The following is a 14,877-nucleotide window of genomic DNA, read 5'->3' as shown; positions in this document are numbered from 1 at the left end:
CGTGAGGGGCCTGCGTACCAAAAAAAAAAAAAAAAAAAAGAAAAAAAAGCAAGCTAAATTTAGAGGAAGAAATGAGTAAAGAACAGCATGGGAATAAATTTAATAGGTAAATTGACTAGCTGGCATTTAAAAATTGATATCATAAGTTAACGGTAATTAGCAAATTGGCCTGGGTAAACCAAGGAAGCAAGATTAGGTATTTATTATCCTTGAGAGTTTATGCATGGGACAAAGAGGAGGTTGGCAACGTCTGTAAGTCTGGTGTCTGCTGGTGTCTTTCTATTGCCTTTCTACCTTAGGACGTCCATATCTGTACTATCCAATATTGGAAAATTTCACTTTCTCTCTGACTTTCATCACAGCTACTTTTTTAAATGACCAAATTTGGCTATGACTTTGTTCATCTTTCTATTAGTTTTCTAGGGCTGTTCTGAAAAAGAAGGCAAAATGAGTGATATAACAGAAATTTATTGCCTGACAGTTCTGGAGACTGGAAGTCCAGTGTCAGTGTCCACAGGGTCTTATTCTTTCTGAAGCCACTATGGAAGGATCTATTCTAGGCTTCTCTCCTAGCTTCTGGTAGTTCCCTGCCTTGAGGCAGCATGATTCAGTTTTCATATGATGCTCTCTCCTGGTCCAAAATTGTCTCTTTAATTAGGACACCAGTCATATGTCCAATCTGTTGGCTTACAGCTGTTCGTTATATTCTCTTACAAACCTTTATACATCTGTGGAATCCATTATTATTTCTCCTCTTTTGTTTCTGATTTTACTTCTCAGTGCCTTCTCTCCCTTTAGTGAGTTTAGCTAAAGTTTTGTCAACTTGGTTTATCTTTTCAAAGAATCAGCTCTTAGTTTCTTTGATACTTTCTGTTGTCTTTTAAGTGTCTATTTTATTTATTTCCACTATGAACTTTATTTTTCTGCCAACTTTGGGCTTTGTTTGTTCTTTTTCTAGTTTCTTTAGGTGTAAGGCTGTACTATTTATTTGAGATTTTTCTTGTTTCTCGGTTTTTCTGTTTTGCTCTAAGCTTCCTTCTTAGTACTGCTTTTGTTGTATCCCATGGATTTTGTTATATCACATTTTCCTTTATATTTGTCTTCAGGTATTTAAAAAATTTCTCCTTTGATTTCTTCATTGACCCAATAGTTGTTCAGTAGCATGTTTTTCAGTCTCCACATATTTATTGTTTTTCCAGCTTTCTTCTTGCAATTGATTTCTAGTTTCATACCATTGTGATTGGAAAATATGCTTGATATGATTTCAATCTTCTTAAATTTATTGAGGCTTGTTTTGTGTCCCAATTTATGGTCTGTCCTTGAGAGGGAAGAATGATGTGCATTCTGCTGCATTGGGGTGGAATGTTCAATACAAATTTATTATGTCCATCTGGTCTAATGTTTCATTTAAGGCTGCTGTTTCCTTGTTGACTTTCTGTCTGGAAGATCTATCCATTGATGTAAGTGGTGTATTAAAGTCCCCTACTATTATTGTGTTGCTGTCAGTTTTTCTCTATAGGTTTGTTAATAATTGCTTTATATATTTTGTTGCTCCTGTGTTAAGTGCACATATATTAAAATAGCTGTTATGCATTCTTAATGAATTTTCCCCTTTGTCATTATATAATGTCCATCTTTGTCTCTTGTTACCTTTATTGGCTTAAAGCCTATTTTGTCAGACATGAGCATGGCTACACCCATTTACTTTTGGTTGCCATTTGCTTGGAGTATTGTCTTCTACCTGTTCACTTTGAGCCTGTGATTGTCTATAGAACTGAGATGCGTCTCCTCCAGACATCATATAGTTGGGTCTTGTTTTTTAATCCATTCAGCCACTCTGTCTTCTGATTGGTGAATTCAGTTCACTTACATTTAGGGTGATTATTGATAAATGACAGTTTAGAACTGCCAATTTATCTTTTGTTTTTTTTCTGGTTGCTCTGTATCTCCATTTTTTCCCCTGTGTTTCTGTCTGCCATTTTAGTTTGGTGGTTTTCTATGATGTTTTTCTCAGTGTTGTCTTTTTTTTTTTTTTTACATTTTGTGTTGCTCTAGATTTATATTTTGTGGTTACCATGAGGTTTGTATAAAATATCTCATAGATAAAATAGTCCTTTTCCTGTCGTGATAGTGTTTTATCTTCATTTGCCTATGTGAGTTCCATCCTTTTTGACCTCCCCTGTTGGGTTTTTGTTGTCTCAAATTATTCCTTTTTATATTGTGAGTTTGCTATCAAATTGAAACAGCTGTAGTGATTTTTACTGTCTATACCCTTTAGCCTTCGTGCTATAATTGTTTAATAACCTGTTAGAGTTGCAATTTTCTAATTCTGTCTATTTATCAACTTACTCAAAGTTTTGTGTACTTTTGCCTTTTCCTTTCTGGTAGAAGAGCTCCTTTCAACAATTGTTTATCTCTGTAAGGCAGGTCTAGTGTTGATAAGCTCCCTTAGCTTTTATTTCTCTTTCATATCTGAATAACTTTGCTGGATATTCTTGGCTGACAGCTTTTATTTTTCAATATTTTAAGCATGGCATCCCACTCTCTCCCAGCCTATAGAGTTTCTGCAGAGAAATCAGCTGATAGCCCAATGGTGATTTATTCGTAGGTTGCCACCCTTTTAATTTTTTCCTTTGTCCCTGACAGTTTTTCATATAATGTGCCTTTGCCATTGACTTTAACAGTTGTTAATATGTCTTGGAGAAGGTCTTTTTGCGTTGAGGTAATTAGTTGTTTTTGTAGCTTCATGGACTTGTATATTTGGTTTCTTCCCCAGGATTAGGAATTTCTCACCTGTTACTTCCTTTTTTTGTGTGGTACACGGGCCTCTCACTGTTGTGGCCTCTCCCGTTGCAGAGCACAGGCTCCGGACGCGCAAGCTCAGCGGCCATGGCTCACGGACCTAGCCGCTCCACGGCATGTGGGATCTTCCTGGACCGGGGCACGAACCCGTGTCCCCTGCATCAGCAGGCGAACTCGCAACCACTGCACCACCAGGGAAGCCCTCACCTGTTACTTCTTTAAATTATCTTTCTTCCCCCTTCTCCCTCCCTTCTCCTTGCATACTAATGTTACCCTTCCTAATAGAGTTGGATTGTTCTCATAGAATTTCTTCATGTTTTTTGGATCTTAATTCTCTCTCCTCTACTACCTGTATAATTTCTAGATTTCTATCTTTTAGATCGCTAATTCTCTCTTCCATATGGTCTGCAATATTTCCATTGTTTTCTAGTGCATTCTTCATCTCACTTATTGAATTCTTCAGCTCCCAAATTTCTGTTTGGTTCTCTTCTAGAGTTTTAATCTCTTTAGTAAAGTAGTACTTCTGCTCACTAATATTCTCCTTGAACAGCCTTTCTTTCTTGTAGCTCTTTGATTTTTTTCATGACAGCTATTTTGAATTCTCTCTCAGATCGCAATATTCCATGAGTTTAAATTTGGTTCCTGGAGAACTGTCATATTTGAAGTAGTGAACAGTGCTCTTCTTAAATATATCTGTTTTTTTAAACTTGATTATACTGACTCAACAGATTAGTAACTGGACGCCTTTTGTGTTTTCCGGTAGGTGGTGCTATAGCACAAGCTTTTATTTTCTCATACCTGCGCTGCTTCTGGTTATATTTTAGAATTGGTATCTTTCACCCTCTACCACCTCTGTCAGATGTGTTGCCTGGCGCCCTCCTTGCTGCTTGTGATACCAGGTCATTGGTGCCTCGCTGCTGCTGGTGTCACAGGTGTCACTGCGTGGGACACCAAGCTGGTGGGTGTTTTCCACCTTGTCTGGGGTCTCCTGGGTCACAGACTCTGCCACTGCAAGGGGAGGAAGAGAAGGAGGGGGAGCCAGTATTGCAGGTGTCTCAGCCGTGAGCAGGGTTGTCAGGTTCACAGGCTCTGCCACTGTAAGCAGGAGGGGGTAGAGTCATGGGCACTTCCACAACTGGAGGGACAAAGTTGGCAGGCTCCACTGCCACTGCTGTCAAGTTCCCCATGGCTGCAGGTACCACTTTGGCTGTGAGGTCAGTGTGGTGCCTCCCCTGAAGCTGCCCAGCTCTCTGGGATTGCAGGTTCAGCCACCGTTGCTGAGGGTCTTGGATTACAAGCACTACCTCCATTGTTCTATGGTCCCATCTCCTCTGTGTGGTCCAGTTCACCCACCTTTAGATATATGATGTGCAGGATTTTCTCATGACCTGGTGTGTTGGGCACAGGTACTTTTGTTGAGTTATGGATGTTTTACTGGTTGTAGATAGAAGGGGTGGGACAATGGGAACATCTCATGCCACCAAGATACTGACATCAGTCCTGTATTTTATTCATTTTGATGCGATTGTAAGTGGGATTGTTTTCTTAATTCCTCTTTCTGTTAGTTCATTATCAGTGTATAGAAATGCAACAGATTTCTCTCTCTTAATTTCGTATTCTTCAAATTTACTGAGTTCATTTATTAGTTCTAATAGTTTTTTGGTGGAGTCTTTAGGGTTTCCTATGTATAGTATCCATAGGAATCTACTGAGATGATCATATGATTTTTAACCTTCGTTTTGTTAATCTGGTATATCACAATGATTGATTTGCAGATATTGAACCATACTTACATCCCTGGAATAAATCCCACTTTAACCTTGGTGTACGATTCTTTTAGTGTATTGCTGAATTTTGTTTGCTAATATTGGGATGAGTAATTTTGCATCAATGTCATCAAAAATACTGGAGATATATATATATATCATATTGTCTTTGGTTTTGGTATCAGGATAATGCTGGTCTTGTAGATTGAAAATTTTTCTTTCTCTTCAGTTTTATGGAATAGTTTGAGGCGTATAGGTATTAACACTTCTTAAAATGTTTGGTAGAATTCATCTGTGAAGTTATCTGGTCCTAGACGTCTGTTTGTTGGGATTGTTTTGATTACTGATTCATTTTCATTACTAGTAATTGGTCTCTTCAGATTTTCTATTTCTTCCTGATTCAGTTTTGGAATTTGTATGTTTCTAGAAATTTATCCATTTCTTTTAGGTTTTCCAATTTGTTGGTGTATAATTTTTTGCAGCAGTCTCTTATGATTTTTTATGTTTCTGTTGTATCAGTTATAACTTCTCTTCATTTCTGATTTTACTATTTGAGCCTTTTCTCTTTTTTTCCTTTATGAGTCTGGCTAGAGATTTGTCAGTTTTTAAAATCTTTTCAAATAAACAAAGAACCAGCTCTTAGTGTCATTAATATTTTCTATTGTTTTCTTTTAGTATCTCTTTCTTTTATTTTTTCGCTGATCCTTATTGTTTCCTTCCTTCTACTAACTTTGGGCTCTGTTTGTTTTTACTTTTCTAATTCCTTTAAGTGTAGATTGTTTACTTGTGATTTTTCTTATTTTTTGAGGTAGGTCTGTATCGCTATAAACTTTCCTCTTAGAAATGCTTTTGCTGTGTTCCATAGGTTTTGACAGGTTGGGTTTCCATTTTCATTTGTCTCAAGGTGGTTTTTATTTGGGTGCCCTGGGTGGGGTGGGAGCCACTTTGGAGGAGACCCAGTCTCTGGCAAGGTTGCCTGCTAGGTATGAAAGGTAAGAGCTGCTTTGGAGAGGCACTTGACAGGTCTAGGCTGTCTGCTGTGTGTGCAAAGCAAGAATTTCTTTGGAGGCGGTGCCTGTTCCAGCTGTGGCCACCCACCAGATGTGGTGGGGCAGGAGCCACTTTGGCCTCCCACTGGATGTGTCAGGGGGGCAGCTGCTTTGGAGAGGTGCTGGTCAGGATGGGCGAGTCTGCAGGGGAACACCAGGGTGGGGTGAGCAGTGCTAGCAGGGTAGATGATGTATGTCAAAAATGGTGCCCACCAGTGCCAGGACATAATAGCTGTTTCTTGATGTCATGTTGAAGTTCCTGAATATTCCTAACAAGACACCGTGAGAAAGATCAAGATTTAATTACATTCTCTCTACTTACCAAAGTATTTCCTCTACTACTGCTTTCTTAGCAATCCTAGGAGTGGGATGTAGGCCTAAGTCATTTATTTTTATGATTGGAATCCTTGCAGACCCAAGTCTTTCCCACCAGCTTATACTGTTGGCAAAGTTTCAGCTGGTTTCTTTTTTTTTTTAAATTGAGATATAACTGATATATAATACATTAGTTTCAGGTGTATAACAATGATTTGATATATTTATATATTGTGAAATGTTATGTTTGATACTAATGCAAATGAAATGAATTTTCGATTTCAGTTTTACCTGCTTGTTACTGGTAGTTAGATAATGAGCATGGAATACTGACCATGTAATCAGCAACCTTGCTCTATTAATTTAGTTATTCTGTTAATTTATATTTTCTAGGTATAGTATAATGCCACATGTGAATAATAGCAGTTTTATTTCTTCCATCTTTATTCTTATGCCATTTTATTTCTAATTTTATTCAGTCTAGCACATCTAGTAACATGTTCATAACAAGTAGCGACAGGGTGCCATTTTTGTCTCTTCATCAATATTCTTAGAAAGTCTCATACAGCTCACCATTATGTATGATATTTCCTGTGGGGCATTTTAGGTCATTTTTTTTTCTAGATATACTTGATTATATTAAGAAAATCCCCCTCTCTTCCATGTAGACCAAGCAATTTTATTAATAAATGTAGACTTTGGTGAAATAATTTTTGTGTTTATTGAGATATGATTTTCTCAGGTACTCTGTTAATGTGAATTATAGAGATTGCTCTTCTGATAATTTAGAAATACCTAAAATATAAACCATTTGATCATGAGGATGCATTATTGTCTACAAAACATGCCGAAATTTATTTTCTTTACAAACATTTTAAGAATATTATATTGTTGACCTGAAACAAATATACTGCCAGTTTTTTCTCTAGCTAAATTGGGTTTATTTGGGATCAGCAAAGAATTGCAGCTCAGAGTCTGCAACCATGGCAAGCCATGTGCAAGCTCCCACACACAGGGAAGGAGAACTCTTTTGTAGATAGGAAAAGGAAGTTGGGTGGGCCATACTAAGCAAAGAGTCCATGGTGTTTCATTAGCTGAGTTGCTGCCAAGAAGGAAGAAGGACCTTTCTTCTTCCTGTTGAGTTCTGCTATCATTCAGGGTGTGAGAACTCTTCCTTCTGGTCTCACAACTCTATTTAATTGAGGTTATTGTTTATTTATTTATTTTTTACAATATCTACTTTCATAAAAGAAATAGGAAAATTTTGGGGGTGTAATGCCTTTGTCAGGTTTGAGAATTAAGTGACCCCAAGTCTCGTAGAGTTTTGAGCTATTCCTTTTCTTAAATTCATGACATATAAAGTTAAATCAGTGCATCTTCAGTCTTCTTTTTTTTAACATAGGTATATGAGACTATACATTTTCCTTAAAACACTGCTTTAGTTGAATACTATGTAATATACATATATTGTAGTTATTTGTGTTTCAATTCAAATTATTTCTTAATTTGTTTTGATTTCTCCTTGACATATAGATTATTTAGAAATATATATTTTATTTCCAGTTGTGATATTGTGATTTATAATAAGACATATATATTTGAGCTTTAACCTTGTTCCTGTCACAGAGCTACTAAAAGCCTTGGAACTTTTAAAGTGATGAGAGCAGTAAAGTTGTCCTTTGTTCCATTAATGAGGTGACTTTTAGAAACCACCTAGGGAAGGATGCTGGTTGCCAGTGGAGCAAACCATGTGATTAGAGGGTAGGAATTTTCAATCTCCCTTGCCCCCTACCTCTGTGGAGGGAAGAGGGACTGGAAATTGAGTTCAGTCACCAATGGCTAATAATTTAATGAATCATGTCTAAGTAATGAAGCCTTCATAAAACACCAAAAGGGTGAAGTTTGAAGACCTTCTGGGTTGGTGAACACGTAGAGATGCAGGGAGAGAGGTACACATGAAGAGGGCGTGGAAGCTCTGCACCCTTCCCACGTATCTTGCCCTGTGCATTTCTTCCATCTGGCTGTTCCTGAGTTATATTCTTTTATAATAAGCTGGTAATTTAGTAAGTAAAATGTTTATCCGAGTTCTGTGGGCTGTTCTGACAAATTAACTGAACCTAAGTAGGGGGTCATTGGAACCTCTAACCTATAGCTTGTTGGTCAGAAGCACAGGTGACAACCTGGACTTGTGATTGGTATCTGAAAGAGGGGAGAGCAGTCATGTTGGGCTGAGCCCTTAACCTCTGGGATCTGACACTGTCTGCAGGTAGTATTAGAATTGAGTTGAATTGTAGAACACCCAGCTGGTATAGGAGAATTTCTTGGAGGTGTAAGGAACCCCCCAAACACACATTGAAATTGGGTGCAGAATCTTAGTTGGTGTCAGATGTGGGATCAGAGTCAGAACTGTACCAGGCAGTTGGAGTTTTTCTAGTTATATTTAATGATATTGACTTCCAGCTTAATTATATAAGGTCTAGAGAAAATATACTCTTTTTAATTAAAACTGTGTGAAATTTGTTGGGGCTTTTTCTTTGGCTCATCATAAGGTAGACTTTGGTAGTAGTCCATACGCAGATGAACCAAAGTGAATTTATCCACTTTTGGGTTTATCCCTTCTCTTTGTATACCTATTATATCAAGTTTGTTAATTATGTATTGAAAGTCTTCTGATCCTGCAGGATTTATTTTCTACTCTTTCTGTTACTACTGAGAGAAGTGGGCTAAAAGTATCCCTACTGGTAATTGTAGATTTGTCTATTTCTATATTTTCTCCTCTATATTTGAAGTTCTATTAGTGAATGCATACACATTTAAGATTGTCATATCTTCTAGTGATTTGCCTTTTATCATTACAAAATATTCCTTCTTATTTATAGTAATGCTTTGTGCCTTAAAGTCTTTGTCATCAGATATTAAAAAGATTACACTAACTTAATTTGGTTAATATGTGCATGAAAATTCTTTTAAGTTTTTACACTCTCCATGTCTTTATTTTTAAATTGTTTCTAATAAACAATGGCATAATGCTAGACTTTATACTTTATTCACTTGAAATATGTCAGCCTTCTACTTAATGTAATCCATTTTACATAGATCTTATATCTACCAGGTTTTTTTTATTTTCACGTCTGCGTTATGCTTGTTTCTCCTCAATTGCCTATACTTGTAGAAACAAATATCATTTATTATGCCTTTTGTTCCTTCAATAAATTTCTTATATGTACGTAGTCTTATTATTTTAATGATTACCCTAGATTTGCAACATGCATCTGCAACATCATATAGTATAATCCACATCATTAATTTACCTCTTCCCAATATTGCTAGAAGTTTAGACCTTTTATCTCTATTTACACACCTCCCGACTTTTGTGACAAATATATATTTGCATTTTGTTCTGCATATATTTACAGTCCATAAGATACTACTAGTATCCTTGTACAGTTAATTTTAATTAGTTTACCCACATATTTACTGCTTCTTGTGTACTTCACACCCACCTGCACATTCATGTTTCTTTCTGGTATCATGTTTCTCCTGACTGAAAAAGAAATGATATTTCTTTGAGTGCTGGCCTGCTGGCAATGATTTGTTTGCCAAAGGAAAGTTTTGTTCTCCGTTATTGAATGTTATCTTCACAAAATAAAGAATTCTAGTTTGGCAACTACAATTTATTGAGTAAATGTGTTATTTCAGTGTCTTCTGCATTCAATTATTGAAGTCAACCATCTATATTTATTGTCATTTCTTTTAAGATATGGATATTTTATGTCTGGCTGCTCTTAAGATTTCTGTGTCTCTGGTTTTCAACAGTTTTACTATGATATGGTTAGGTGTGTATTTCCATGTGCTTATTCTGCGTGAAATTCATTGATTTTCTTAAAGCAGTGGCATAATATGTTTCCATACTTAGGGGAAATTCTCAGCCATTATATGTTTTTTATTACTTCTATTGAATTCTCTTCTTCCTCAAATGATACTCTATTTGAATGATTTCAGATTTATTGATGTGTTTCACATATCACTTCTCTATTTTAATGCTTTTTTCTATGTCAGTCGTTGACTTTTTTAAAATTAACTTTTCTATAGTTAACTAATTTAGCTAATTATACAATGCAGTCAATAATTCAAACTGTTTACTGATTTTCTGAATTTAATAAGTTCACATAGATGCCAATTTTCTGGTGAAATGAATCTACCTTCTTTCACATGGTCTATTCATTTTTCTTCCAGTTTCTCTAAAATACTAGCCATAGGGAATTTTTGTTCATTATCATCTTTTCCACTCTTTGGATCTTTTAGCTGGCTTCTATCTTTTCTTTCACTATCTTTGTTGTTGTTTTCCCTTTATTATTGGCCATAATTTCTTCCTTTTGATATATGTGAATGCTTTATTGTATGCTAGATGTTCTATATAAGGAACCATAGGAGTTAACCTTCAACTTGAGAAGTTTCTATCTTTCCTCTGTTTGGAAGTTAGGCTGAGTGACTGATGACTTTAATTCAATAAGGAATTGAGTTTGGTCAGAGATAGTGTAGTTTTAGTGAGACACATATACTTTACTGGACTTTATACTGGGAGCCCAGAAGCCTCTATTTTCTCAGCACTGAAAGCAATGGGTGACTATGTTCTGATACTCAAATCTTCAAAACCAAGTTCTCTAGCTTATATTCCAAGCTCCTTCAAAATCAGCCAGATGTTTTAAAGAGAAGGCATTACATGTCCTTGAGGCAAACTCCTTTCCACTAGGTCTTTGCTTCCTAACTAGAATTGCAGATATCTTTGTCTTTAAAGACTTTAACCTATTTCCCAGCAAATGGATCTAAACTCAGCAAAAGTGGTGTGGGAAAAACTCATTTTGAATTTGATGCCCTTAAGTGCCTAATTTATCAATCTAGTCTATTCTGCACACTAAGAGTTTTTCAGGTTTCTCTTTCTTCAACAGAGGAATTCTAACTGGGTAGGCCAAGCTTGATCATTAATTTATATTCAAAACCATCATGTTACAGGGAACAAAGATTTTTGTTCCAGGGGAAAAAGTACTGATAATTTAAATTGTTTTCCCTTCCTTGTAATTTTTAAGTCTTCTAATCTTCATTTCCTCCACAGTTCTATGATACTTTAAAATAAAATTTTAAGAAATGTTCTTGGCATTGTATAGCTGTCATTTTCAGAAAAATTGCTTGTCTGCATAGACCTAACTAAAATTGAAAGTATCTTTTTTACCCTATTTTATAACCAAAGAAACCCAGAAATTTAGAGACAACTATTATTATCATTCTGTACTTTTTAAAATTTTGTTGGAAACTTGCAGTAAATGTAAGTAATTTTCCCAAGATGGTTAAGGGCAGTGGTAAAGAAAAACTCAATCAGACAAAGAAAAAAAATTGATATTTCCTCACTCCCAATGAATGGTACTTAATGAATAAGTACTTCATTATACCAAGATGAGTACTGTAACAGAATTCAGTCAGAAAAAAAAAATCAATGATTTTAGGGGGATGGAATTAAATATAAGGCATTGGGTAACCAGCTACTAAAGAACACAGCAAGTTAAGGGAGGCATTGTGCTAGTAACTGGTTAATAACCATAAAATACTAATTGCAAGAAGGTGATTTCATTCATGGAGCTGAAGAGCAAAGGGCAGAAGTAGGGTTACTTGAATCTGGAGAACTGTAAGGCTGGCCCCATGAATCTCAAAAATGAGACTCAAAACTCTCACAGCAGGTACTGCTAAGCTGGTGCAGAGGATCTGAGACATTGGTAGAGAGATCAAAGACCTGGGGCTCAGACCCAGACAGCTATGCTGGTATCTTTTAGACTGACAATGAGGTTGGTCTGGATTGAATTTTTTTTTAAAGGATATTGAAACTAAGTATAACTGCCAGTGTAATATTTGTTATTAAGATTGACATACAGGAAGCAGATCTCCCAGATTCCCAAATCCCCTTGCATTCACCCTGCTGCAGATCTCTGTAGAAAGAGGGCTGATACAGCAGCAGTGTGGTTCCTGTAATGCAGAGCACAAAATGGGAAGGGGCTTTGACACTGAAAAAGAGTAACTTAAAAACTGGTACACCACCCAGGTACCATGCCTTTTTCTAGAAAATATAAAGAAATACATTTCAGGAAAAATAAAATTTCTAATTATTTAAAATAAAGAAGAATAAGTAGAAACATTATAGGAGTTACCTTTTTTAATGCATATCTATTCAGATACATTTTTGGGTACTAATTGTTTTTATTTCCCATGTTGAGTCTGAGTCTTTTGCTTGCGTTTTCCAGGTTGAGGCTGAACTTCTTTCTTTTTTTCCTTAGGTTTTTTCCTCATACAGAGCAATAGAAGACAGCATAATAGAATTAACAACAAAATAAGACATATTAGGGCCAGGTAAATCTTCTTTATCCTCTCTCTCTTAGGGGGTGGGCCACTGTCAACACTACCTCCATTGCCTTGTTTTAGGCAGTTGGGAGGGTCCCACTTATAGTTGCAATGGCAGTGATGTTTATTGTTGCAGATCCCCCTCATGTTACAGAACTTAGGTGAACAATTACTATCCAAGCGAGAGAGATGGACACACTTCCTTCCGATGCAGACATGTTCTGGGCCACACTCTGTGCCGTCTTTCACATCACCAATATCAGGTATGGTCATCCCAATGTGGTAGTCTGTACCCCAGCAGGTGGTATTGTTGAAGCGAGTCCCATGCACAGTAGAATGCTCTGTCAGAAGGGGAATTTCTGACACGTTATCGCACTGAATTCTCCCACATAAGCTGTCCAACATACTGCATTTTAGATATGTAGGGCCTTCGACTCCACAGTTACCAAAACGGTCACCTTGAGTGTTTACTTGTTTGTAGCAACTGTCGTTTGCATTTTTTGCCTTTTGGCCGAAAATCTGCCTACACTGTGCGTTGCGGTCATTACATCTCTTTTCATAGCAGTAGGCATTGTCATTACAGGGAATTCCATCCTCTACATATACATCGTCTGGGCACATATGGGATGATCCATTGCACCACTCTGGAAGATCACATTCATTGACCTCCTTTCTACACATTTCTCCTGATGGTAAGAACTTGCAGTCCTTGCAACAAAGCCCAAAAGCACAAGTAGACCCAAAACTCAGACTGCAGTTTGTCAGACAACAGGCATCTTTTGAACAATCCTGAAAAGATCCACAGTCACACTCTTCTCCTTCTTCAACAACACCATTTCCACAGCGCTTCCTTGAAAACATGTCCTTTGTGTATACAGTGTACTGCAAACATTTTGCCTGCTGTACAGAATATCCCCAAAAATAAGAATAACTACAATTGCTAAATTGGGCTATTGGTGGGTTGTCATGACGCATTATACATCTATAATAACCTGCAGAACATACACACAATACATCATCATGAAACATACCCAAATTATGACCTATATGATGAGCTACTGCAATTCCAATAATGGCCAAGGTTTTGTTTGCAAAAGTAACAACTGCACAACTAAAGTGTGACCTACACATTCCTGCAACAAAGCCTAAACCAGTTAATCCTCTCAAGGTCTTATTTATAAAAAGATGTACAGTATCATGTGCCATGCGGGCATCAATGGTATTAGCCTTCCAATGGCAAAAATCTCTCAGAGACCTCCTTACAGCATCCACTTCAACCTGGTTTCTTTTAGTCCAGATCTCCATACCAAACAATAACACCTTCATACCCATTACCTGATAAATGGAATCCACTATATTTACAATAAGAAATAGATCCTCCTGCAACTTTGAGACATTCCTTTTAAAATGATTATATAGAGCATTGTCCACCACCAGTGCAATTTCAACAAAGAATGAATGGATCCACCAGCCATCATAATGACTTTGTTTCTGGGTAGGATTATCAGTCTCTTGAAACTCAAATTGGTGTACAGTTTCCTCTTGCATAAAATCAGATTTCATGTTTGGGAATTGGGTCTCCTCACTGTCCATTTTATATACCAGGTGTTCAAATTTCGTAGAGAAAATCATGGGCTTAATTTCATAAACAACATCGTTTATCTGTAATAATCCTCGAAAGCCACCAGAACAGGTACTGAGGGCAACAAGGGATTCTGGGTCCCCCTCCACATAACCATGGTAGTAGCAGTCATTCTGGACAAAAGGCTGGTCCTTCAGGAGAGCGCCCTGGTCTGAGTAGGTGAACACTGGGAGGTGTCTGGACAGCAAATGCTTCTTGATATTCATGTGGAGAACGTGTCTCTGGCCCCCAAAATGCAGGCTGTAAGAGAGCTGGCCTGGAGGCTTCATGCTTCTGCCAGTGTGTGTTACCTTCAAGGGAATCACCACTTCTGGAGGACTGTGATATTGGGGGTGTTCAGCCCGGATGTGTCCTGAAAAAGACAGAAACACCCCAAGCCAGTGTAGCAAGAGTATGATCCTCATGTACAACAGGGCTTTAATCACAGTCATTATGAAGCTACTATTATTGGTCCAGAGAAGAAGGCAGGCAGGGTTGGGAGTCACAGATGGTCTGGCTCCTTATTCTGAGCTGCTTAGTGTACAGAGCTTATCATTAAGTATCTGTCTTCTGGCAGAGTTGAACCATTAGAGCATAAGCCCTACAAGTAAAACAAAATATAACATATGGATGGGGGTGATTAGAAAAGGGCCTAATAGGGAGAAAGAGAAAGTCATACAACAAAAGTGATTAGTGTTTTGATCAAGGGTTGACTCTAGAAACTGCACAGAATTTGCTTTTAATTATTGATAAGGCAGAGGGGCATTGGGGGAGTATGGAAGAGTGAAAACTGGCCATAGATTTATAGTTATTGAACTTGGATGGTGGGCAATTAAGGATTCATTATACTATTCTCTAAATATATGTATATGTTAAATATTTCCACAATAAATAGTTAAAAAAAATCTTAAGGGTAAGGTGACCATATGTCTTGGAT

At 37.1% G+C, this 14,877-nt stretch overlaps 1 protein-coding gene across 1 annotated transcript; it reads right to left on the bottom strand.

The window, feature by feature from the left end:
- Nucleotides 1–12,178: 12,178 nt before the first annotated feature.
- LOC112410686 (disintegrin and metalloproteinase domain-containing protein 29-like) lies at nucleotides 12,179–14,365 on the bottom strand. The gene has a single exon (XM_024761387.1). It carries the CDS (start codon nucleotides 14,363–14,365, stop codon nucleotides 12,179–12,181), a length of 2,187 nt encoding a protein of 728 aa, XP_024617155.1.
- Between the last annotated feature and the right edge of the window lie 512 nt (nucleotides 14,366–14,877).

This window comes from Neophocaena asiaeorientalis, unplaced genomic scaffold, assembly GCF_003031525.2.
Source record: "Neophocaena asiaeorientalis asiaeorientalis breed wild unplaced genomic scaffold, Neophocaena_asiaeorientalis_V1.1 scaffold635, whole genome shotgun sequence".
Lineage (NCBI taxonomy): Eukaryota > Metazoa > Chordata > Mammalia > Artiodactyla > Phocoenidae > Neophocaena > Neophocaena asiaeorientalis.
The sequence above is the reverse complement of the archived record's forward strand: the minus strand, read 5'-3'. Positions and strand labels throughout refer to the sequence as shown.